Source organism: Aricia agestis, chromosome 5, assembly GCF_905147365.1.
Source record: "Aricia agestis chromosome 5, ilAriAges1.1, whole genome shotgun sequence".
Classification (NCBI taxonomy): Eukaryota; Metazoa; Arthropoda; class Insecta; order Lepidoptera; family Lycaenidae; genus Aricia; species Aricia agestis.
This window is the reverse complement of record NC_056410.1, coordinates 588,381-615,372: the sequence shown is the minus strand read 5'-3', so window position 1 is coordinate 615,372 and position 26,992 is coordinate 588,381. Positions and strand designations below refer to the sequence as shown.

General features: G+C 38.9%; 1 protein-coding gene across 1 annotated transcript; it reads right to left on the bottom strand.

Moving 5' to 3' along the window:
* On the bottom strand, nucleotides 1-26,047 carry LOC121727427 (scavenger receptor class B member 1-like). The gene is made up of 11 exons (XM_042115277.1): nucleotides 25,321-26,047; nucleotides 12,829-12,920; nucleotides 11,638-11,801; nucleotides 7,511-7,649; nucleotides 6,569-6,678; nucleotides 6,125-6,224; nucleotides 5,320-5,447; nucleotides 3,896-4,016; nucleotides 3,487-3,637; nucleotides 696-937; nucleotides 1-406 (listed from the first exon to the last, which is right to left on the bottom strand). Exons 1-11 carry the CDS (start codon nucleotides 25,532-25,534, stop codon nucleotides 203-205), a joined length of 1,665 nt encoding a protein of 554 aa, XP_041971211.1. The 5' UTR covers nucleotides 25,535-26,047; the 3' UTR covers nucleotides 1-202.
* Between the last annotated feature and the right edge of the window lie 945 nt (nucleotides 26,048-26,992).

Below are 26,992 nucleotides of genomic sequence, written 5' to 3'. Positions count from 1 at the left end.
TGCTTTACAGCGTCAGGATTTTGTTTTTTTTTGTCTAATGTACAGTACTGTATGTAACCACATTCTGTGACTTTCTACAAGTTAATTGGAAATTCATTACTGACTGCGATTATATCCTACTTTTGGTGTTGACTTTGGTATTGCGTGGTTACTGTCGGTACGATCATGACTCGAGTCGTCGACGGCACTCGACCACGGGCGCTCAGGATTCCGGCTTAGTGTCGACGGGCACCTTGACGACGGCGCAGGGCTTGCGGCGGCGGCCGGCCACCAGCAGCGCCAGGCACGCGGCGGACAGCACCAGCGCCAGCACCGCGAACACCGACAGCCCGAGCCGCGCCGCCGCCGTCGAGTACGTGCCGTGGTACACCAGCGACTGCAGCGACTCCGGCAGATCCTCCACTGACTGGAAGAGAAAATGGAAGGGTTGAAAGATACGTCAAATTAGCAATGTCCTTCAGACTAGTGAGGAACCCTAGTCTGAAGACATTCTTTAGAGTGACCGATTGAAAAATGGGAAAAGTTTTGAACGAGTTCAACCGTTTGGAAAAGTAGCCGTCGATTGCTTGACTTACGAGGTAAAACCCACATTAAGTAGCATCGGTAGAACTGCCGGCGGAAATTGGTTTCTTACGATAGACAGTAAACAAACAAAGTAAATTGTGTGTCACAATAACTATACAATTACTGCCTACCATTTCAATCCAGGCGACGGGCAGGATGATGTCCTGCGGCAGGTAGCGCAGCGCGCCGAACACTGCGCCCTTCTTGACCTGCACGTTGAGCTGCAGCGAGGACTTGCCGCGCAGCGCGATGCCCAGCGTGGGGTGCACGTCCAGGTAGTTGGGGCGCGCGTCCGGCCGCAGCCCGCTCAGCTGCGAGCGAAGTGCCGGGTCGCCCAGGTGGAAGTGCGGGAACGACGCGAACGCCGGGAAACCTGCGAATGCAGAAGCTGCTTATAGGGTCCGATTTAGACTAGTTCTGTGACTTGATTGAACTGCAATGCAACAGGGGAATCAAAAGTTTAAAGTAACATAAGAAATTAAATAATATTTCCTAATCGCATTGCTGCTGCTCAGATATAAAATCTCTCTACTTCTAGCTTAGTATAAAGTAATCAGCAGCAAAGCGAATAAGCTATCCTCCACTTAAAAACCTTTTATAAAAGCCATTAGTATATTTCGTCGTATCCTACGAATAAGGGCGCTGTTGCAAAAACCCTACTTTACAGGAGAAGGTTTTTTGTGTTTATTTCAAAATATTGTTAGACAACTTTTAGAAATTAATGATGAAATTATCGCATAACTACGTAGCGGTTGCTATGACATTTTGAATGAGACGTTTAATTTGATATTTCGGGTAGATTTGTCCCTTATTTCTTTTTTCGGCGGAGTAAAATAAGTCTCTTCAGACACAAGTAACGTTATGCCTTTTTTGCGCGGATTCAACGGGGTCTTAAGAGCATTTGTGTCTTTTTATTGATCATTATCAAAGAATTTCCTTTTTAAAACCACATTGAAAAATCGGCCAAGTGCGAGTTGTACTCGCGCAAGAAGGGTTCCGTACCATTATACACTAAAAATAGCCAAAAATGTGTGTTTTTTGTATAATTTTTTAATTTATTTTAATTTTGTCGTCAATTATTATTAAAGTATACCTAAGAACAATGGAACATTTCAAAAGCTCACCTGTTGCTATTATTGACATGGAGCAAAAAATAGCAAAAAATCACGTTTGTTGTATGGGAGCCCACTTAAATATTTAATTTAATTTTTTTTTTTAATTTGTTGTTAAAGTGGCAGTAGATATACTCAATCTGTGAAAAGTTCTTGAGATAGAGCCTGGAGACAGACGGACGGACAGACAGACATCGAAGTGTTATTAATAGGGTCCCGTCTTTACCCGTTGGGTACGTAAACTAAAAAAAAACAATAAAAATAGGCATAGGCGAAAAATATACATTAAATTAATAATATGGAACGTTTTATAATATTAATTCTCAACCCTTCAGGGTTGAGAACCAATAGTTATTGTGATTGCTGTCAAGCAATCACAATAACTATTGGTTTCGTTCAACTTGTAAAAATAAAACATATAACGTGATAAGACTTTACAGTTTTATGCCAGTTACTTTAAATTACCAAATAACATTATAACTAACGACTAGTTACTCTGACTATTATTATATTGGTTAACTTTTATGACAATTAGATCATCCAAGAGCCAGTGATAGACAGATTTTTGTCATTTTATAAAAGTTGAAAGTTTTCCTGTATGAACAAACAGCAACTATAGAATTTTGATCGCGTTTAGGAGGTATCCAGTTTTGAAGGTCTACCTAGCCTTCGATACAATGAAAAGCGCTTTTATTTTCTTACTTCTTTCGGAAATGTAGGAATCTCATCTCAGACACCCTTAATTATTCCTTAAAATGCCAAAAGTATTCCATTTTAAGGTGGTATGGCAGTGGGAAGTAACTGGCATAAGTTGTCTGGTAATAGGAAGCAACTGTCATAAGGGTCCGTCAGTGGGAGACGAGATTCGAGAGAGAGAGTGGGAGAGAGGAAAAAAAATTACCTTAAATTTTATCGAAGGTGCGGTAGACTTTCAAAACTGGATACCTCCTAAAGTATCCGCGACCGAAGCTCTATAATAGTTGGTTGTCGTTCTTACCTCTATATGAGTTACTAGCTTTTGCCCCCGGCTTAGATCGCGTGAAATTCAAAAATCGCGTAAAACACGAGTATTTTAGGAACGTTATGTTTTTCCAAAACCAAAAGTAACCTTTGTTACTCTTCATTCTTGCGACTTAGTATGTGCTTAAAATCATGTCGATTAGTTGCTTCGCTAGGGCATGAAGGAAGGACAAAGAAACATACTTTCCCATTTATACTTTAAGTATAAATGGGAAAGTACGAGTATAGTATAACGATAATAGGTATAAGAAAACTCTGGCTGTTTCTGACTCTTGGTTTAGCTTATGAGTAGTTACAATATGACGGAGCGGTTCCTATTCTACTTCAACATCAGCTTAGCATGATAACATTTCGTATGTTCCCTTTTACGGTTAACACAAAGTAATTTAAACAAAAACAGTGCAATGACGCATACGTGAGTTCGCGGAGTAAGGGCGTGGTGGCGCGAGCGCCTCGTCCCCCCCCCCGCGCGTCCTTTCACGCACTCCAAGAAAACGGTCACAGAGGCCTTTGTTGTTTTTTTCGTCGGGGAATTTAAGAGCTAGCAAATGTGGCATTTTTTAAAACTTCATTTACTGGTTATTAAAATTAACTTTTTACTATTTCTTACACTGAAGGTTATAGATAATGAGCTGCCTATTTCGATTTTGCAATAAAAATAAAAAGCCATAGTGACCAGGGCGCCCTTATTCGTAGGATACGACGATTTTGTGACAAATTGTAAACATGTTCTGATCGCTAGGAAGGGATCCCCTAGGGACGGTGATTCACCGAGAGTATTGGGGCGTACCCTGCGTGCAGGCGGTGACGTTGATGACGCCGCGCGGCGGGCAGGCGCCGGAGTCGAGCTCGCAGTAGCACTGGTTGGCGGGGTTGTGCTCCTTGTCGTCGAACACGTTGTCCGGCAGCGAGTACCGCAGCAGCTTGATGCCGTCCGCTATCTGGAACCGACGAGGTATACAGTCACGTGATGACTCTATTGATGTCGTTGAAGTCAGATTGCCAGGAGACGTGAAGCGGCGTAGGATATCGCTAACAAAAACATGGAAATTCCTTCATGTCGATCCAAATATTTTAAAGTAGATTGTTTCCCGTTAGAAACGGAACCTGAAATTAAAAAAAAGGGCTTGATAGAAACCTGGTTTTGTTTATTTAACGGAAGACCTAAATCCCCAAAACTTCGAGCAGGTGAAGCCTACCTCGACATCCTCGGTGTAGTGGAAGGGGAAGCGGCGGCAGAGGTTGGCGTAGAAGACGTACAGCGACTGGTTGCGGTCCAGTATCGACGGCGGGAAGATCGACCCGTCCGTTGAGTAGATACTGCGAATATTAACATTACTTTATTAGATATACTGACACCCCATTTAAAATAAAAGAAGCGGATTCTTTGGATGAAATTGGGACCAACACAACCCTGTTAGCCTGAACTCCGATGCTACGATTATCAATCTATGTTTGAGGTTGCGATACCAACATACCAGAAAGAAGTTTTAACTGTTCCTTTCTGGAATCGAGCATTTAATTAGCTTCGAATCATTCTTTTATCTGTATCCAAACGTATTTTTGAGCGTGAATCGAGTAGTTATCACCGAAGCGCCGCTGATTCCCCAGACGTGACATTGCCTGATGCTCCGCGGCGATAAACTCTCAACCCCGTATTCTTTTTACAAGATAAAAATATTGAACATGCTCGTGATTTATGATCAATTCTCAATATCATTCTCGATTTCATATTTATATTTGGTATTTTATAATGCTAGACTGAATTTGAATAAACTTGAAATCTTTCAAAATATAAAAGACATTATTTTGAGTGTTCAAACTGTTCATACAATAGTTAGTTTTAAAATCAAGTATCGTCTCGTTTTTCGAAGAATCGAGGAATACATTGATAAACATAAGTTATGAGATCATCTAGATGCGAATTAAGATTTTATCAAAGCGGTGACGTCTCTATCATAAATTACATAAGTCCGCACTGATGTCCATCGCGTACTAACTATTCTGAGTATGGAGCCGCGTCTCAAGTATTCATCATTTTGTATGTGAAGTGCACCGTATTAATTAGTTTCCGCTCACGGTTAATTACATGTATCGGGCACCGGGCGGGCAGTCGCGGCCGAGTTCTGCCGATGATATGCGATAAACTTGTTAATGGGGATTATACTAGTTCGTCATTCGATATCATATATTCTAGAAAATCTCAAAAAGGATACTAATAATATTACTATGTATTGTAATAAAGCGAATGTAGGCAAAAACCGATTCGAAACTGGTGACCCTTTCTAATGTTTTTAGTTTTTACTCTATACTTAATACGGACAATACAGATATGAAAATATAGTACAACATGTTAAGATACCACCAATTTGTACTCATAACAACGATGGCGTATCGAGGCTCAAAACTTATGTTTGTAAGAATTCCTGTACCTCGGTCGCTAGTGATCGCGCTATCGACTTGCAGACAGTAGCGGCGTTAGGGAGGAGGGCGACTCTAGACAACCGCTTCAGCTCTACCGGCACCCTCTGCGCTCTGGTAGTGCTAAAACCGACACTGCTAGTGCTAGTTGCTTGTCGCAAAATCATATTATTTTTGAACAGGGGATAGGCATTAGATGTACCTGTTGCACTCGGCGGTGCCCCACATGTCGAGGCTGGTGACGCCGTTGAACCGCTCCAGGATGTTCATCTTGTCCTTGTCCGCCGCGCCCGTATTGATCGTGAAAACGTCGGAGGACGTGCCATTTTTCTGAAACATTTTGGACGTGATTACTCCGAATGTTGCAAGTTGCAACCGGAAAAATGCAGCCGGTCTACTTAAACATTAAAACATTGTAAAACCTAACATTTAGAGGACCTAGGTTTATGTTTATGCTGTGATGATAAATGTCATCACAATAAAGTAATAATTTTGACTTAATAGTCAAAATTATTAGTTTCCCGATGGCAATGAAAACCAGATTTCATTGCCATCATAGAGATCAGGTTAATGTGACCGTGTTGTACTGTATCCCCCTTATTAATAAACGTTGTATAAGCTTTGAATAGTTACACGATGTTTTGTCTTCTACAATCCAATTAAAAATGTCACTTGTGTGACAGGAACAAAACACTGCATAACTATTCTAAGCTTATACAATGTTTATTATTAATAAGGGGGTATATGTTTTAAATTGTAATTTTCCATCTTTTTAGTAAAAGATGGCCCCGTGCGAGTTTCTTACGCCGGTTCTTCTCGCCGGGTTAGTTCCCGAACCGGTGGTAGGCACCGTAGTATCGACGTTCGGTAGAGTTTTTTGTAAAAAAATTACTCCGAATAAAAATATTTTTGATTTTGATTTTGATTTGAAAAATATAGTGCACATAAAGCGCAGTACACAATATATGTGTATGGTCTACTATGCTCTGGCAGTCCGCAGTACTTACAGCGACGAGCAGGCCGAAGTTCTTGTACTTGAGCTGGCCGTTGATGCTGAGGAAGGTCTTGGCGGTGTCGTAGATGCTATCCTCGTAGCCCCACAGGAACCTGCAAAATGCACATCCAGTTAACTTTCAACCTTTAGGTACAATAGGTCATAAAATTTTAAGAGTCTAGTGAAAACTCTTTCACTCGCTCGTACTTCCCCAAAAATAATGGCGAAAGAACGTCACGGTGACGACCGCTCGTTACGAACTATTACCGACAAAAAAGTTTAATACATTATTATCAATTTTATCACTCGGACGAATCGATTCGGTCGCTCGTACCCATCAATGAGAAGGGCTCCGGGCTCGAGACCTCGGCCGCTATCGGGCGCGGCGCAAGCGCAGACAATTTGTTCACTGAGGTTAATGGTTGTAGGGTCAGTGGGTCGGAAGCGATTAGATTACCTCTCGACGGGCAGCTGGAGGAAGGCCTCCTTGTGGTTGACGAGGTTGAGAGAGGACGCCAGACCCATCTGCATCAGCAGCGGGTAGTGCACGGCGCGGGATATCGCCGCCTAAATAACACAATATATTATGTAACTTATAGTAGTACATTCCTAATAAGCTAAGCGCACTACAGGTTTTCATACTATACGTAGCACTTGATTAATTGTAAGTATAATTAAATTTTAATACTAGATATATTTTATGTAATTAAATTAACCTGCCTAGGTCAAATTAGAAGTACTATGGAGCAGGCTTTTGATGAAGATGATTATGATCGATTTTCGATCTAAACTTGGCATTGGATTAGATTTCAACTCTTTATTAAGGCGCACAGTTAGCCAATAGGAACTTGGTCCCATTTTTTACAGGTATGTAATATGTTTTAGTGGGATTAGATCTTATTTTTGCTATATTATGGTAAATGCCAAATTTTAACGCTATCGAATATCAAATGGGCGCCATAGTAAACAGTTTTGTTAACATTTTGAACTTACGGTCGTGTCTTTAGTACTTACTTCATTATTGATTAATTTGTGTTAGTTGAGAAGATGTGACGTTAGATTTAGTTCCACTACACTATAATGGGCCGACTTTACATACAAAATCCAACGATCACACGATAACCGGACTACCAGGCTATCACTCAATGAGTAACTAATGCCCGTTTTCACCAACCCCCTTCTAACGCTAAATGTCCCCTAGCGGCCATTAAGTGTACCTATTTTTCAAGATATAATTATTGTTTATGTGTCACCTACGTACTTAGACCCTAAGAATATTGGTTAAACATAAGGATTTTACCTAGTTTTACCAATATTCTGAGGGTTAACAATGGTTCGCATAGTACGCCTTAGCAATGTGTTACGTCAAATCCACTTGTATCGTCGAGTGGAGGCTTACCAGCAGCGGCAGGTTGGGCACGTTGACGTGGTCGAAGGGCGAGCCGGCGCTCTTGTGCGGGAGGAACCGGAAGCGGTTGCTCTCCTGATACGTCAGCTGCTCTCCGTCGAACTTCGTGTTCACGCGCTCCACGTGCTGCCTGCAACACACGTTACTTGTACGACTGAGCTCCTAGTGTAAGGGATAGTATTAGCGCAAAACTTTAAGATCACTCGGCAAAGATGGAAAAGGATGGCGCAGAGTCTGAATCTTAAATCACTTTGGCAGGGCGAAGAGTAAGCGGAGTGAATACGGAACACACCATCGGTAGATCGGTTTTCAGACGGATCGTCATTCAACATTGGTGGATATTGCACACGTGTGATTTGCGCCTAGTTCTTTCTCCTTTACATTGCGATGTTACGAGGGCTGCTATTTATGTATCCGGAATTAAAAAAAGAAACAAACATATATCATTTAATATGGTTTTATTGCTTTTCAAAATATTCGCCGCGATGATCGACACACTTTTGCATACGCTGGAACCAATTTTCATAACACTTTTTCCATTCTGATTGAGGTATCTCCAAAACGTGCATTTTGAACGCATCAACAGCCTCTTCGCGGCTCGAAAAACGTTGACCACGTAATTTGTTCTTCGCGTATGGAAATAAAAAGAAATCGTTAGGTACCAAATCAGGGCTGTACGGCGGATGACCAGTCAATTCGATCTTTTGACCCTCCAAAAACTGAGTTGTTTCAGCTGAGGTGTGACAGCTAGCATTGTCGTGATGTAATATGATTCTGCGTTGTCGGTTGTCCTTTCTTATTTCTTCAAAGACTTCTGGTAAACAAATACGGTATACGACATACCATTCAGAATTAACCGTTTTACGATTCTCTAATGGCACTGTAGCCACATGTCCATTAATTCCAAAAAAACAGGCGACCATTTGCTTCAAAGTACTTTTTGCACGAGTAACTTTTGTTGGTTTCGGCTCATCTTGGAACACCCACACCGTTGACTGTTGTTTAGTTTCGGGGTCATGTGCATAGATCCAAGATTCATCACCTGTGTAGATATTTTAGACGGCTTTTGACGTACCACGGTTGTATTTTTTTATCATTTTTTTGCACCAATCGACACGAGCCCGTTTTTGATCGATTGTCAAGTTGTGCGGAATCCAACGCGAACATATTTTTTTACAGCCAAATGTTCGTGTAATATCTTATGTATGCTCGTCATACTTATGCCTAAGGACGCATCTATCTCGCGATATGTAACATGACGATCACGCATTATTAGTTCCCGCACAGCATCTATATTTTGTGGGACAACAGCTGTTTTTGGGCGACCTTCTTTATTTTCATCCGTGAGCATAGACCGCCCACGATTAAACTCACTGTACCAGTGATAAACAGTGGTTTTTGATGGTGCTTCATCTCCAAAAGTTGCGGTGAGTTGAATAAAGCACTGTTGTTGATTTAGCCCACGCCGAAAATCGTAGTAAATCATTGCACGAAAATGTTCACGCGTTAAATCCATGGCAAATGAAGACACGCAATTTTCAAAATGACGCCACAATGGAAAAATAATTGACAGTCACATGAAACAAAATGTATTCTTCAACCAAAGAGTTCTATTTTCAAATGTTGTAATTACTTTTTAAATATTGTTCTTGTAAGTGGCCAGTTCCGGATACATAAATAGCAACCCTCGTATGGTGTAGCTCGACAAAGAATGACAAAACATTTTAATATTGTACAGACAGAGAGAATCGTTTATTTGTTAAAACATATAAGTACAATTAATTTATGCAATATCTTATTTTTTAAATTAAAGGTAAAAACTAAAAATTAATTCGTGTTAGGTAGAGACACGTAAGCGAGTTACCTCAAAAGTAGGAGCACAGGCAACCGTTGCCCATATTTAGGAAAGTTAAGATGCCACGATGAGTACAAAATAAACTGCGTCAATGAATAACATTAATTATTATACTTAAATTAGGAATTTTGTGTCAAATTGTAATTAAAATAAATACTGATTTGTTATTAGTGTCAGAAATGTCAACGTCCTGTAAACATAAATAAATGTGGCGCACTTCTCGTAATAAAACATTACTAAGTAAATAATTAACAATAATTGTTATGTTAATGATATTTTGGTTAGGTACTTGATTCCAGTTTATTATTAATTAGATAATGCGACATTTATATGACTTTAGTAATATTTTTTCTTTCTTGCGACATATTTCAATAACGAATTAGTCTACCTACGTTCTTGATAGAGTCAACCGAATCCCACCAAAAACATTTTCATGTAAAAATGTTGCCAAGATGAGAACATAATACTATAGTTCGTCGTGTCAAAAAGTAGTGAGATCTCATGTAGAGCCAAGTTTCTAAACTTACATACTCAGCCCTAAATTTAAAAACCTTAATTTTACACTAAAGCGCGGCAAAATATTTGATAATAATATTATAATGTGTCAGCCGCACGAGAAGAATCTAAAAACTCTACACATTAGTCAAAATCGGTGGCTTGGCCATTTTGTTATTCGTCAGGGCTTTGAAATTAATATACTGTAACTAATGATAAATGGCCAGGCCACCGATGTTGACTAATGTGTAGATTTTTTAGATTCTTCTCGTGCGGCTGACACATTATAATATTATTATCAAATATTTTGCCGCGCTTTAGTGTAAAATTAAGGTTTTTAAATTTAGGGCTGAGTATGTAAGTTTAGAAACTTGGCTCTACATGAGATCTCACTACTTTTTGACACGACGAACTATAGTATTATGTTCTCATCTTGGCAACATTTTCACATGAAAATGTTTTGGTGGGATTTAATTTCTTTTTGTAAGCTGGTTTACGTTGTTTTTTTCTTTTAGTTATTTTTTTAGGGTTCCGTACCCATAGGGGAAAAACGGGACCCTATTTCTGAGACTTCGATGTCTGTCCGTCTGTCTATCTCCAGGCTGTATCTGAAGAACCGCTATAGCTAGACTTCTGAAATTTTCACAGATTGTGTATTTCTGGTACCGCTATAACAACAAATACTAAAAACAAAATAAAGTAAATATTTAAAGGGGCTCCTATCCATACAACAAACGTGATTTTTTTGGCCATTTTTGCTCTATATCAATAATGGCAACAGGTAGGTACTTGAATTTTTCTCAAAGTCCTAAGTTATATGTCTACTTTAATATTTAATATATATTTATAATATTAAAATAAAATAAAAAATTAAGGGGGGCTCCCATACAAAAAACACAATTTTTTGCCTAATTTTGCTCTATAATCGTACGGATATAGGTTGAGTTGGGTTTGATAATTTTTTTGTTGTTTCAGTACTAATATTATGTGACATACCAAATTTCAGCTTTCTAAGACTTCAGGAAGTACCCTAACAGTTTTGATGATCGGTGAGTCAGTGACCAGATTTATAGATATCTAAAGTATAATAGCTACGATATTCAAACTTTGCGCATTTAATAACTATACCCATGTCATTATATCTTAAAAATTTCAACTATCTGGCATTATTCAAACCAAAGTTACGAGGGCTCAAAAATACGACGAAAGGTTTCGAGAAAAGGTAGCCCTTGCGCGCTTCGCTTGGCTCATCTTGGCGGGGGCACTCCCGTGCCCCCAGATAAAGGCTCAAAACGTAGGAATAGCTTACGCCACCCGCACACCGCGACGGTATACAATATGTACTTACTAATATTTTATAATACATTCTTGTTTTAAAATATTAATTAATCTTAGAAACAGCTCTAAGTATGACTCGATTTAAAAAGCGGACACATTTAAATACCGGTTCACAACGTAGGTAACGAATTATTTAGCCATATTTTGGACACTTTAAACTTTTTTTTTTCTCGAAGGTCCGCTTGCATAATAGGTTAGATATAGTTTACTCTTAGCTCAATATAATGTTATAATGTTTGAAAGGGAAACAAAAAGAGCATACAAAAGAGTTTTCCGAGGGGTATATTTTAACAAAAATAGTGCAAGATTACCTCAGCATGTACGTTTAGCTTTCCCGACTCTAAACTCCGTGCATATAGTGCAATTAGTAGGTACACCATACGATATTATGCTTTTTTTACTATGTAGCCAACAATAACAAGGTACTCACGAGTACGCGTACGGTCCCACTTCCTGCACATGCAGCTTGTCCTCCCTGCCGTCGCGCACGGCCTCCCAGTTGGTGTAGTTGAACAGGTGCACCCGCATCGTTGGAGTCACCGTCGGCCGCCGCCACATGCTGTACGCCAGCGAGTTGTTCCGCAACGCCATGCTCTGGAATATGATGGGCTAAGAGAGGGCAGCGAGCACAGCCTTTCAATTGGTACGCATGTTAGTGCTCACCGAGCACCCGCACCATAGGAAGAGTTTCTTTCAATGATAGAGTGGACAAGATGACAGACTGACAGAGTAAATCTGTAAAGTCCGTAAAATAAGTCAGTATTTTTGTTTCTTCGCAACGATATCATTTCTTCGCATTTCTACTGCGGCGATGCTGAGTGAGATTGTGGGTTGTTTCTCAAATAGACTGTAGACAGAGGCTATTTAGTAATGCTGTAGAAGTTTTACCAGTAAATTGATATAGAAAAAGAGGACGCTTAACGTGTAAGTAGGCATGGGCGTACCCAGGTTCTGGGCCAGGGGGATTTTTTTATAAGCTAGGTGTTTGTAAAGAGTAATTATTAAAAAAAAAAAATTAAAACCGACTTCCAAGGTAAAAACAATAATAACATCCTTATAATATGAACTAAAAAGCATTAAATAATTTTTCTTATCTAATAGTGCCTTTTTCCGAATTCGGCTAAACCTCAACTATTTCTGTACTCAATCTTCATCATTTTGAAGTCGGTACCAGATAGCTGAATCTTTAGTTCTCTGACAGAATATTTGAAACTTTTGGAACTGGCACCGACTTCAAAATTATGAAGATTGAATACAGAAATAGTTGAGGTTTAGCCGAATTCGGAAAAAGGCGCGCCCGTCTTGCCACCAGCGCCCGCAAACTCTGCCGGCGCTGATGGCAAGACGGGCGGTTTCTACTACGATCGCTTACTACGGTATACTGCGATCGCCCGCTAAACAATCCGACCGCCGGCGACCGCCGCCCGCCGCCGCGCCGGTGCAGCGGAAGCCGCAAAAACCGCACGGGCCGCAGGCGAAAAACGCGCCGTGAGTTTTGCTTTCATTTTTTACATACAAAAGTGTATTCTACGAAGGCTGCGGACCCGCAACCGCGGCGGGCGCGGGAGAAAATCGCTTCGTGAGTTCTTAGGCTTAATATTACTTAGCGAATGTAACTCACCGAGAGTATGGCATCGTTGAAGGAGTTGGTGAAGAGCAGGAAGACGGCGGCGATGAGGCTCACCGAGAACAACGCCGACAGCGCCACCACGACTACAAAAACAACATATTATTATTTAAAATCCTAAACTGTCCCACTGCTGGGTAAAGGCCTCCCCCAAAGACTTCCATCTTTCTGTCTCTGCGCCACCGTTGGCCAGCTTGGCTGGTGTGCCTCCAGCTCATCACGCCATCTTTTTCAAGGCCGACCTTGGTGGCGCGTACGTCTTCGGGCGCCCACTCTGAATAATATTATTACAGGCCGCGGTACATTGCGGCTAGTGGACGAGGTACCCGATGAGGCGATGCTGGCTGGCGCGCTGCGGAGGGGCGGGGAGTGACGAAGGAGGCGTGTTCTGTCGAGTCGCCAATGTAGGATAATGAGTTGAGGTCACAAAGAAAGATCTTCCGACCGAGCGAGGTGGTATGCTCGGTCAGGCCGGAGCCCACGTGATACATTTCAGATGTCGTATACCGACGCACTTAGAAAACTTCGATAGCGCGATGCAGGAATGTTAGGCGAATTGTGCGTACGCCATACATGTACTAAATTGACTATATCCTGAATGATTTTCATTTAAAGATTAAGCTGATGAGCTGATGATGATTTATACTACATAGCTTAAACAATCAGGTCATATGAGCTTTTACACATAAAACTGACTAAAGTCATCCGAGTAGATGCTGCTATGACAAGCAGACAGACATTATGGGCCCATTTTTTCAATGGTATTTAATATAAATAAAATTTAAACATAAAGAAAATAGAACCGCGTGTCACGAGCTGATTGACAACTCGTTAGTCAATCAGCTCCCCCAATTGTCACGGGAGTCCAGACGGTGCTGATTCGATCAGTGGTGTCGATGTGTGCCCATATTTACATGTGTGCATGTGAGAATCGGGTCATGGTATATATACAGTGTGTAACAAAAATAAGTGATAATACTTTAGGGTGTGTACGTGTTCCTTGTAGTGAGTTCACTGTGAAAGTAGCAGCACTGAAAGACCAAAATTTTTTTTCACTTTTGTATGGGAAAACTCGTGACGCTCGGGCCCTTGCCCATACAAAAGTGAAAAAAAAAATTGGTCTTTCAGCGCTGCTACTTTCACAGTGAACTGTCTACAAGGAACATGTACACACCCTTAAGTATTATCACTTATTTTCGTTACACACTGTAGAATTTATGAAAATGTTACTTGTTATAATATGTATAAGAAAAAAATTAATTGTAAAGTATTTTGAGCAATGGAGCTTGGGGATTGAGGATTGATATTTCTGTCCATTTAATTAATATTATGTGTTTTATGTGTACTCTCACATCTGTCGTACGTACGACAAACAGGTATCTATAACTAGTTTCGATTAAATGTATTTTTTCAGGATGACAACAATTAAAGCTTTGTTCGACTCCCCACCCCCATTACACTAATTATCACATTCGAATTTCAAATTATCACATCACAATTTTTCGTATTTATAATATAACTAGAGATCGCCCAATGGTCGAAATTCGACCTTAGTTTCAACGACATTAGGACTACTACCTATATTTTGTAAAAAATATTGACTTCATCATTTTTTTTTTCAACTCTTGTCTCTGGGACTTAGCTGTGGCCGTGTAAGCATTGTCTAATAGTATCTTAGATTCAATAAAAAAACTATAATCCATTTTCAATTTGTCAACTTGTTGTCAACAGACTTCAGCCATAAATAAAAGAGTATAATTCGTATGTATAGGCTTGCCACTCAAAAATCTGTCATTTCTCATGTGTGTGTGTTGTAGTGTGTGTAATGTTTTATTTGTTAAAAAATGTATAATAAAAGCATAATTTCAAAATAATATTAGTTCGATGCACTCCTTCACCATATAAACTATAACTGTGCAAAATTTCATGCACCTACGTTTCCCCAATTTTAGTAAAAAGGGTTACAAAGTTTTTCGTTCGCGTATTAATATTATGATATTATAACACCCACAATCCTCTTACAAAAAGAGAGAAATATGTCCCTCTTCTTTCCCCTCAAGATGGATGGCAGATTCTCATCCGTTATCGATGTGCCCTGTAGTTTCTGCTTAATATTATATCTATTGCTAGCAAAAATTGAGCACTCGAGTAACAGTTGCGGGACCGTCTCCTCAACTCCTGGCGAACTCCTCCTATGCAAGTAGAAGGCGAATCCGCCGTGTCCAGGGATGAGAGGAACTAAAGATGACAGCCTGGAGAGCCGATCTGGAATTGCTAAGGATCCTTCGCCATTCCACTCCTACTGATCTTTGGAGCACTAGGAGTTCGGCTTGGTAGACGGTGCAATACGGCGGCAGTGCAAGCTTGACGGCCTTCGTCTCGGCCTCACCCTTCCATACGGAGAGTGCGGCTCCGACTCGACCCTCAATCTTGCTGCCATCCGTATAGATCCTATGGATGTGGCTGTTAACCACGTCAGGATACGAGTCCTAGTGCAAGCTAGTAAGACAGCTTAAGATCTAATCGACTTCAAAGCACGTGCAAGAGAATCAGGGAGCAGGTAGCTATCGATATAACTTTCAGAAGATTCAATGACCCGAAGGCGGCATCTCTAAAGTGTCTTATGGACAACGCTGTAAATGTTCTGCGCCCAAATATTCGCAGATCCTCAGTTCAGAGGGGGGCGAACATGAGTTCCTATGGACGGCTATGTAATCTTAATCGATTACGTAGCAGTCTTCATTATGCTGAACTACCTTCTCACTTTCAAGGAATGTCTTGCTAATCTGTTTAATAGAACGTCGAGCATGCACGCGCACACACATTCTGCGAAGTGTATCGCTGGCAGCAGCCGATAGTTTATCGCGGGGGTTCAGAGACACTTATCGAGTTAAAAAAACAACAATCGTACGATCCCTTATCGCCCCAGCTTTTACACAATTTGTATACCAATTATACTTTATTTTTTATTTTTAATGATTTATTTTTTAATGATTTATTTCGTTTGCATACCCGTCGTTTAATGGTATCTATATTAATGTCTAATGTTGATAAAAACTTGGTTATTGCATAGCTGATAACTAAGCTAATGCTTACATGGATTTTAATATCTTTGTAGTTAGATTGTTAGTAATAGTTTAATTAACAAAATATATACTCGTAATAGCGTTAAAAGTACAACAAACCTTCACATGAATTCGGACAAGAATGATTTTAGGGCTGGACACCACTTTACAGTGTTAACATATTAATTATTATTAGTTTATTATATTAGTACTGTATTATGATTGAGAGTAAAGTGCCTGATAAAACACTTTATAATTTATTTAAATTATTATTTTTAAATACAGAAACGAAAACATAGTTTATTTTGAGCAATGGACATAATATTATAATTAGCTTGATACTTATTAGTTATTGCTCTTATTAGGTAAGTAAACATTTGATTATTTATTAATTATAATAATCATGCACTTTAGTATTTAGACTCTAGACACATTTTTTGTATCGTGAAAACGTAATACGACAGTATTTTTAAAGCTACAAAAAATTTTAACTAACGCAAATGTAATTTTACAAAAAGCTGTAATTTATTCTCGGTGACTGTTGCCAAATCATTTTCATAATGACTTTTCAATTTTCATACAAGGAGAAACACAAACGAGTCAGGTGCGAGTCGGCGCGGCGTAGCGTCACGTAGAGCTCCGTAGCACGCCGTAGCACGGACCACCTGCTTTACCTTAACAATTTGTCGGGGCTGGTACTATGTGCCTTTTTTGGAATATAGCATTTCTCTATCATTACATTTACATAATAAAAAAAAAACAAAGTGCCTATTACTTTATATATTACTAGCTGTCCCGGCAAACGTTTTTTTGCCATATAAAGTAGGTACTAGAAAATATATTTAAGTAAAAAATAAAACGCCATCTGTTTTCATATATTAGAATTGAAATGTTGATTGCATTGACATATTTTCTGGATGGAATATAGGCCAACACACCGGTACCCTTGAACTCCTTAACTTTAGAGCGCCTTCTGTTGTCAACTTGTCACATATATATTAGAAATGCAGAAGGAGTTCTATAAGATAAGATAGATTGATTATTATTATACCAAGAGATAATATTAATAAACATAATATTCTAACGTATTAAAAACTATGAAAAAAACATAATAACTAATAAGTATGATTAGTTCTATGTTACTATGAAGTAAAAAATAAAACGCCATCTGTTGAATCGTATTAGAACTAAAATGTTCATTGCATCGATATATTTCTGGATTTTTTATAATATTATACATAAAATATGTTTAGGATTTTTGAAATTTTATTTTAATACACATCCAAGACCTAGGAACATTGAAAACTTTTTGTTCTTCCTGCGGGACTCGAACCCAGGACCCCCGGGATGAGCGCTGGCCACGCGCAATGCGAATTCATTTTCATCGATATTTTCATGGAAATATGATATTTTCCCACATCAAAATGTAGCCTATGTCCTTTCTCAGACTCTAGAATAACTGTGTACAAAATTTCATTGCAATCGGTTCAGTAGTTTTGGCGTGAAAGCGAGACAGACAGACAGACAGAGATACTTTCGCATTTATAATATTAGTATGGAGTATGGATTTCGCCCGTATTATTTTATTGAAGTGACTAAATAAGTATGTCACCATGGCAACGTCCTTCGCTATCCCGTCACACGAACAATAGTCGCCGTCAGTCTCCAGTTGTAATAATTTACTTTCATTTATTCAACAAATACACTTATCAATATAATAAGTACCCAGTAGCCGATTCTCAGACCCACTGAATATGCATATAAAATTTGGTTAAAATCAGTAAAGCCGTTTTGGAAGAGTACGCGGCCTAACATTGTGACACGAGAATTTTATATATAGGATCAGTGTATAGGATGTTGTTGTACCTTTAAAACTACGCAACAGAGTAATGCTGGTTTTAAGGAAGGAAGAAAAAAGGAAAGGCTATAATATTAATTATGTACTATAGAACATACGAAATATATAATGCAGTAAATTTTAAATAATAAATAAATCTTATTCGTTTCTCTCCATACGGAACGAATTCCGCGCGTACATTTTTAAGTGCCGGCGCGTTCGAGCGTGAAGAAAAACAAACGTTCGCGCTAGTCTCACGGAACTCTGCATTGAAATTAGTCCACATTAGGAAAATGCGCGAAAGGTGTGTATGCGGCTAGCCCAAAAGATAATGTTATAATCGTTATCAAACATTATTGTCTCTCTTTTTGTATATAAAAACTATCTACTATATTTATAGATGACAAATATGCCATTACGAACAATATTACCGGCGACGCTGGACAGTAAACACGTCTTTAAGTATGTAAACAAGGCACAATTACAGTCCACAGCTGACACACCAACAGGCAACACGCGGCAGTAGAACCTACACATACTACATGTACGTGACGCGACGTATGTCTTGACATACGTAGTTTCGAATGTGCAGTCTCTAACTCTGTTTTAATTAAGTGTTTTATCTTCTTTTCTAAATCTTTTTAATACAATTCTTTATTATTTACTGCTGACATATTATAAGTTTATTGAAATAAATTAAAAATAATGAATGCAAAAAATTCGTTGTCCGCTGATTCCTTCTCCAAAACTTAACCGATTTAAGTACTTTTTTCATTAAGAATTAAAGCAAGGCTTGAGCTGTGTCCCTATGTTTTATTTTTTTTTTGTATATTTTAGCCAGTTTTGTTTTCTGGGCGTTTGAACACAGAGGAAAATCTTGCCATTTTTTTTGGGTTTTTGGACCTTCTTATCTTTTTTAATAATAAAATTATGAAAAAAAGAAAACATAGGGACATGCTAATAGTGGCCATAGATATTCAGGAAAAAAATCATAATTCTACCTTCATTATCCAGGGAGGAAACAGGGGACAGCGTTTGTATGGAAAAACGGCGGTGTGGACTCCTCTTAAAGTATTAAATATATTTCCGTTGTCTGGTAACTGTAACACAAGTCCTTTAGGTATTTAGCACGGGGCCAGACTGACGTGGTGTGAAGCGTCCATAGATATTATTATTATTATTATTCTTTTAATTTTTTCTATTCTCCTTTGTGGGGTTACTTCTACAGTTGCGGGCTTGTGGCCAAACAACTTCAGGTGAGATATTTTGATGTTAATCTATTATTATTATTATTAGTAACGGAACCCATTTACTTTATTTATTGAAGGAAGCGTGAAGTACTATCTACAGAAAAAAGATGGAAATTCCGATCCATGTATAATTTGAAATTAACATAATTTATGCAATTTTTTTAAAACGCCGCCAAATGGCCAATATCTATAAGGTCATTGCACTGTCAGGATCTAGCATGAAGCTAATTTAGCTCCGTGGGATCTAGTTTTAATGCATTATTTAATAGACCGTACTAGTTTCAGCGGTACCTACTTCCACGTGGGAGAGTTCAAGGCTTGTAGGCCTCCAACTACGTATAGAGATCGGCCGCAGATGTAGCCACAAGCCAGACCAAACGAAATGTATTTAGGGGTATAATATCATGTTAAGTCAATATAATAATATGGTCCAAGCCACTGACACGACTACCACTACTAGACTCTATCTGCCTTTCAAGATAGAGTCACAAGTCACAACGCTTTAATCGCTTATTTAAAAAGCTTACAGAGCTTCAGATGTCTTTTAACAAGTATGAAGATGTACAGCAGGCTGCGAGTGCGTATACTGGTTGGTGCACATGGGCGTATATAGGGGGGGGGGGGGGGTCGGACCCCCCCATATGCATCTTACTTGTGAAAATAATTAAGTATTATAGGGATGGGAACGGAAGGGAATAGGGGAGGGTAGGGAAAGGAATAGGGTAGGGGATTGGGCCTCCGGTAAACTCACTCACTCGGCGAAACACAGCACAAGCGCTATTTATTGGTAATGGTATTTCTCCGGTCGAGCCGGCCCATTCGTGCCGAAGCATGGCTCTCCCACGTGTAAATAAGTGGAGCGTATTACTTTTTTTATAAATATATTCAACATTCCGACTATTTGCTACTGTCGAATCTTTCATGGGCGAGTCCAACTCGCACTTGGCCGTTTTTTACGTTAGGGGCCCCCTTGCCAAAGCTATATAATTATACGCCCGTGCTGTTGCTATATCTATCGAATTAAAGAAATTCTGCTTTCTTTAAAAGCTCTCAGTGAAATTTAAAGCAATCTTATCAATTACTCGTAGGACTAGCCGCTACGGTTACCCTCGTAAACCATTCAATACTGGATAAAAAGTAGCTGATGTGTTTATCCAGAGCCTAGTTAATCACGGAAATTTAAGAGGATACACCAGGGGCTAGAGAAATGAAAAAAAGTACGTGTAATATCTATAGCAGCTGTCTCTCTGACTGTCGCAGAACGCGATAGAGACAACTGCAGAAAATCCAGAAAATCAACGATTCGTTGTCCCCTGATTCCTTCTCCAAACTTAACCGATCTAAATACTTTTTTCATTAAAGATTAAAAAAAGGCTTGAGCTGTGTTCCTATGTTTTGCTTTTTTTTGTATATTCCAGCCAAATCTGTTTTCTGGACGTTTGAACACAGCGGAAAATCTGGCCTTTTTTTGGGTTTTTGAACGTTCATATCTTATTTAAAATTAAATTATGAAAAAAAAGAAAACATAGGGACATTGTATTGGTGGCCGTAGATATTCAGGAAAAAAATTATAACTCTACTAGCATTATTCAGGGAGGAAACAGGGGACAACGTTTGTATGGAAAAAAGGGCGGTGTGGAGTCCTCTTAATTAAAATCTGTTAAATGCGTGAAAAAAATATAACACTTAAAATCTTTTGTTTTTATAATATAAGGATACTCGTAAAAGATGATAGCTTTATAAATATGCAACGAGAAAAATTCCTCTACTACGAAACATTTTCATCTCGCGACCTTCAACTAACAAATAATAAAAATAAATACAAAAAATTGCCTCCGCTTCTAAATTAAGGTAATTATAACAAAAAACACGCGCGTTCTACGCATGAGTGTTTAATGTTTATATTTTTTTGCGCGAAACTCACGAATATGCTGACAAGTGACAACGCATAGCTGTTGTTGGTAAATAACGTGACGGAGGAAATATCTCATTATCAGCTCAAGGAAAACCCCAGCTGCTGGCCTCCTCTGCCCGGTCAGTGGTCATTATATTTCGACAATAATTGTTTGTTTGACGCAAGTAATGAATTAACACGTGTCGAGTTACCTATTTGAAACCACCGGTTTTTGCACTGAGTCACGTTACTGTTCTGGTACAAAAGATATGTTAATGTTTGCCCCTATCGAAAGGGCCTGTCATAACACCTCCCAAGTCCCAGGTGAAAACACCCAAGTCCACATTAAATATTGATAGGAAGACGAGCATATTGATGGTTTTGATGGTTTGTGTGAATTTTTGACACCTGCTTCTTGCGACGACCACCATGTGTCCTGTATATTATTATATAATATATATAGATTTTATTTAATTATTTCGCCATTGCGTTGGCGAAATAATAAAACCAGTAACAAGTGTCATGTGTTAAAACTATTCTTTCTGTTGATTTCAATGAAATAAAATTAATAGAAAAATGAAATATGACTATTTCCTTTAATCACCTTTGTTGATATTAAAAAATCAAAAAATCTATATAGATCTGAAATCAGCATCACAATTATGAATACGGATTCCTTGATGTCATTATTGTCAGTCTCTGAAAATTGAAATTGGTATCGGACGCATCTTTATTATTGAAAGATGCATAAATTAGCCACGGCCCACACAGACGGCCCACGGGTCACCAGCCTACCTTTAGTTATAACTATAAGTATTGGGTTTTTCGGCTTTTTTTCGCGAAATAAGATTTTTCGCATATTATTGAAAATGAGAATAATAATAATTATCGATAGTCTCCACATAGAGGCACATCTAACGTGATTGACGATGGAGACCTTAATCGTACACGCGACCTACATCTCTAATCTAATCTCTACTGATTGGAGAAAACTGTTTTCGCTAATTTCCTACACTTATGATTTAAAATTAATTAAAGCTTATCGCCTTTAGGCTGGATTAGTATGCGGCGGTGCTTTTTAGTGGCTACACCGCGAGCTTAAAGTTAATACCAGATGTTTGACCGAGCTTTGCTCGGTATTCGATAAAACACGAATAAAATGACATTTTCTAAAAATGATTCCTAGCTACATGGATTTATCGCCCCCGAAACCACCTATATACTAAATTTCATGAAAATCTTTGGAGCCGATTCCGAGATTCCAATTATATATATTATATACAAGAATTGCTCATTTAAATATATAAGATACCTAGCGGAATAGAGAAACAAAGGCCTGAGCAAGCGATGTCACTATCAGGGATCTCCCTAAGTAACATTGCGTGGTAAAAAGAGACGTGTGATACATGAGAGCAGAACCAATTTTTTTCATCTTTTTGATGTCCAGTCGGCACTTATCGGCACGTTGACAATACACATTTTTTTACACACAGGTGTAAACCAATTTCGGTTTCGTTTGGCAGCTCGAGATTGTTGCTCTTCTGCTAGACCACGAGTTATATCAGGAAAAGTTTAGATTACATACATGGTGCAAGTTAACCTTCCTGCCAAATTTGGATATGTTGATCCTTGTTAAAAATAAAAATACACGTATTTCTTTTTTTATAATCACTCAGTACTAAAATTTTGAGAAATAGCCTCCGAAAGTTATCCTACCAATCACCACAAAATATGGACAAATGCGCGGCCCGCCCCCGGGCCTTTTTTTTTTTGGGATAAAATATGTTATTGTAAAAAAATTAACACCCTATTGTTTTTGGTTTAATGGACTCACCTAATGACACCTAAGCCCCAAAAAAAATTTGGCAGGTAGGTTTAATTGCACCCTTTATGAGCATGAGAAGTACCCACTCTGACACTGAGAGATTGATTGATTTGAATCTATCAAAGTATCAACATTGGCTCGACGTAACTCGACTAAGCGACGTAGGCGGTAGGTCCGTCGTCTGCGTATGAATCAATTTCCCCGATAGTACAGTGCACAATACGTACCTACATTGCCTTGTTGCTCACTCACATTACAATTTACAATGGTTTCCACACTTGTTTACATATTAACGACATATTTAGTTATATTAAATGCTGGGAATAACTTAAATGAGTAAAATTTTGTGAGCGTGTATTCGTAGGTATTTCGTAGCTGGCGTACCGCCACCGCCACCGTAGGCCAGCATACTCCTTACTTCCTTTTTTTTTTAATTCTTGTTACGCACGTACGTACGTACGTTAATATTACTAATAATATTTAAAATACGATAGTTTGTTACAAAATACCTTATTGTGTTTGAACTTTAATAATGTACGCTACTTAATGTTACTTTGAGAGTCCGGGGAAAGGACATAGGATAGTTTTAATCCCAGTAACACAACCATAATAGAACCACAATGTGCAACCGACGGAGTTCAATTATAATACGCAATATATGCTTTAAATACCATTACTGTTTTATTTACTCTTTATTCATAATAATTTATAGGCTATAACTTAAAGCAAGATTTGGTTGTTTGATTAACGAAGCAGTAACTATTTAATTGAGCAATCAGTACAGGAATTCTTCAAAAGAATTTCATTATAAGTAGGTAATTCTACAGGGACATAAGTCATAACATAACAAATACTTAAGTATTGCGTCTCCTGCTGTATAGAGTTCACTGTAAAAGTAGCAGTACTTAAAGAGTAGCTTGTTTTAACTTTCGTATTGGAAAATTTAAAACGCTCGGGCGGAAGAGCATTTTTTAAAATTATTTATATTATAGGCAAGGCCTATATAAATAATTTTAAAAAATGCTCTTTCAGCGCTACTACATTTACACTGAACTCTAGAGTTCAGTGTAAATGTAGAGTTCAGTATATTATAGGCAACACATACATTTAGGTATTATCAGTTATCAACTTATCACATTGCTTTGTTACACCCTATATAATGAAATAAAGTAGTAAAAAAGCGTGTTTTAGAAAATTTTTATGAAAATATAATTCATAACTCATAATGAGTGTTGTTCAATATTGCCAGTGGTACTGAATACGAAAATTGCATCCGGTTTCAATTTCAAGATGTTGGATTAATGGATAATTTTATATTCATAGTCCATAATTAGGCTCCATACCTATATTTTGGCGCGATGGAGTTGAAGGCGTCATCTAGTTAATAGTTTATTTATTGAGATCATCAATATTCAATACAATACTTAAACGTAAACAAAGCTATTGCGACATGCGAGCTTTAATTACCAAATTAAATGTCGCTTTATCAGCGAGCTAGTTATAGCTTCTACTATAAATATTATTTTACCTTGCTCGCTTTCAAATAGACAAACCCTACATTCTTAGGGTTCCGTACCCAAAGGGTAAAAACGGGTCCCTATTACTAAGACTTCGATGTCTGTCCGTCTGTCTGTCCGTCTGTCCACTGTCTGTCTGTCTCTAGGCTGTATCTCAAGAACCGTTATATAGACTTCTGAAATTCGTGTTCTCTATTAAAAGCATAATGTAATCGTAGCGTTATATGCGTTTAATAGAGAGCTGATTTCGAATTGATTTCATTCCATAGTTGAATGAGAGTGGGGTCCTATAACGCGGTTTCTCACGACTGGTGAGAAACCGCGGGGCGCAGCTAGTCTTGCGGTACCAGATAACAAGTAACTAGCTAGATGTGACGTTAAACATTATTTAATGAATGAAATATTATTATTGAATGACTTTATTATTCATAATAAAGTAATGATACTGCTTTAATTGGACCTAATAATACTTGTGATATAATTATGTCCCTGCGGGCTGCGACATTCTATCGGCGTATGTTGTAACTTTGCATTCATTGTCTTCCAGGATTGTAAACATTGTCTTTGTCACATTCTACGGTACGCCAGGGTAAAGATGGCTTACGTACACACTACACAGCACACTAGTGGGCGCAAGAAACTATAGACGCTGAACTCAATAGAATCATAGCCGGTCATGTTTTCATTGATACAGTCATGCTATGCTGACCAGCGCTGGAATCAAATAAGGCACCAGCTACTGTATCAGGGTAAATTAACACTTATAGCTAAACTAAAGCTAATTATATCTATTAGGTTACTAAAACCATAAGATAAGGCTTGTAATGTCTTCTTAATTAATACATTTTATTATAATATTGGTGGAACACTCACAAACGAATTTTACAAGAAATTGAACTAGATTTAAACAGGGATACACTTCAAACTGACAAAGAACACACTGTTCTTCAGTAGTAGTGTAGAGAAAACGGGATAAAGAGTGGGGGGCATAAACACAGAATATGAAGAAAGATCTCTATTTACCATTTTAGAGATCAATGGTCATAAGATAATATGCATAAAGATCAGATGAATCAGGGACAACAAAGCAGTACTCACAGCAATAGTAGCGCTTGGTGAGCGTCTGCCCCCAGCACAGGCCCGACCACTGGCGGCGCACCCCGGCGCACGTGAACTGCGCGCGCCCGCAGCCCGCGCAGCCCTGCAGGTTGTTCATGATGGTGTCCTCCCGGATGAGGATCTTGCCCGCGGCCGCCGGCGCCACTATCACCACCCGCTCCCCCGCCCCCATCAGCGGCGCGCCCTGCTCCATCACTCTGTGCTGACGTCGCCCTGTGTTATGTCTCCTTGCTCTCTGATCCCCCTGGACTATGAGCTTACTGTGCTACAGCTTCACCCTCCTGTACTATAGGCCACTGCGCTATATCTTCCCTGCTCCCTCTCCTGTATGGTCCCCTGTACTTTAGCCTGCCAGTTTCTTGTGCTACAGTCCACAGTCCACACCACTCTCACTACAGTATCCACGCGACCGCCGCGCCGGCGCAACCAGATACGACTGGCCTGCCCCCGGTGTCAAATGCATGATATGACTTATTTTTTTCTATCTTCCGACCCATCGATGTAGCATAGCGACGATTATGCTCCATTGTCTCTGTCAGTGATCGACTTCGCTCTTTATTTTACTGAGCAAAGACTAAACTTCACTAGTGAGACCTGTCAATGTTTATAAAATGACACAAAATGTATTTTTAACCTACTATTCTATTTACCGCGTAACCATGTTACAATGGAAGCGTGACACGCTGTTGTGTGTAGTTATTAGGATGACGGGCGATAAGACGAGGTGATCGAGTAACAATCTTAAAGCAAACACTACCGTACCATTAAGAAATGTGTATGGTAGTGTTTGCGGAGTTAGTGTTAACAGAGTTTTGGGAATTTCGTCACGCCTTGTAGTTTAATTTGGTATATTATTAGAAAGAGTTCGCTGCAATTGTAATAAAAGAAAATAGGTTTTAAAACTTAATAATAATTATTTTATTTTTATTTTATATTTTATATTATTTTTATTTTATATTATGCCAATTTTCTTTAAATACTTTTAAATTAAAATTATTATTTTGGGTAGGCGGTGATTCTAGAATGGTACATCAATGTCGGAGGTTATCTTACATTGACACTATGAGCGATCTGTGCTAACCGAGTAGCAGCGGCGATAGTGCGGACTGCCGACTGCCGACGTTAACGGGGCCGCGCGCACCACTCCGTAAATTAACAGCTTTTTTATGGAATAATTTACGACGGACACACGACAGATGACTATTTACACAACATTCGCCCTCCATTGATAATATTGATATAGGTATTGATGATCCAATTTAAAAAAGTCATTATAAGGGTCAGTTCAGACCGCAACGTGACGAGGCGAGGCGAGGCGCGACGCGTAATGACGTGACGCGCCGCGCATCTCCTCGTTTGATATCGTATACGTAAATATCGATGTCAGCACGACGTCTAGCTGCATGGCGTATGTGGCGCTGCTAGACGCGTCAAATGATTCGACGTTGCGTTTGCTACATTCCGAATTGACAACAGCTGTCTAAATATGACGTTTTGATTGAGCTATCAAAATGTCTACCAAATTGTAATTTCATAAAATTGTGTTCTAGTGTATTTAATATATATATGTAATTGATTGTACCGTTGGTTCTTGGTGGAAATGCATGTTGAACACTAATAAAACAATGCTAGAATCTTATCTAGCCCACTT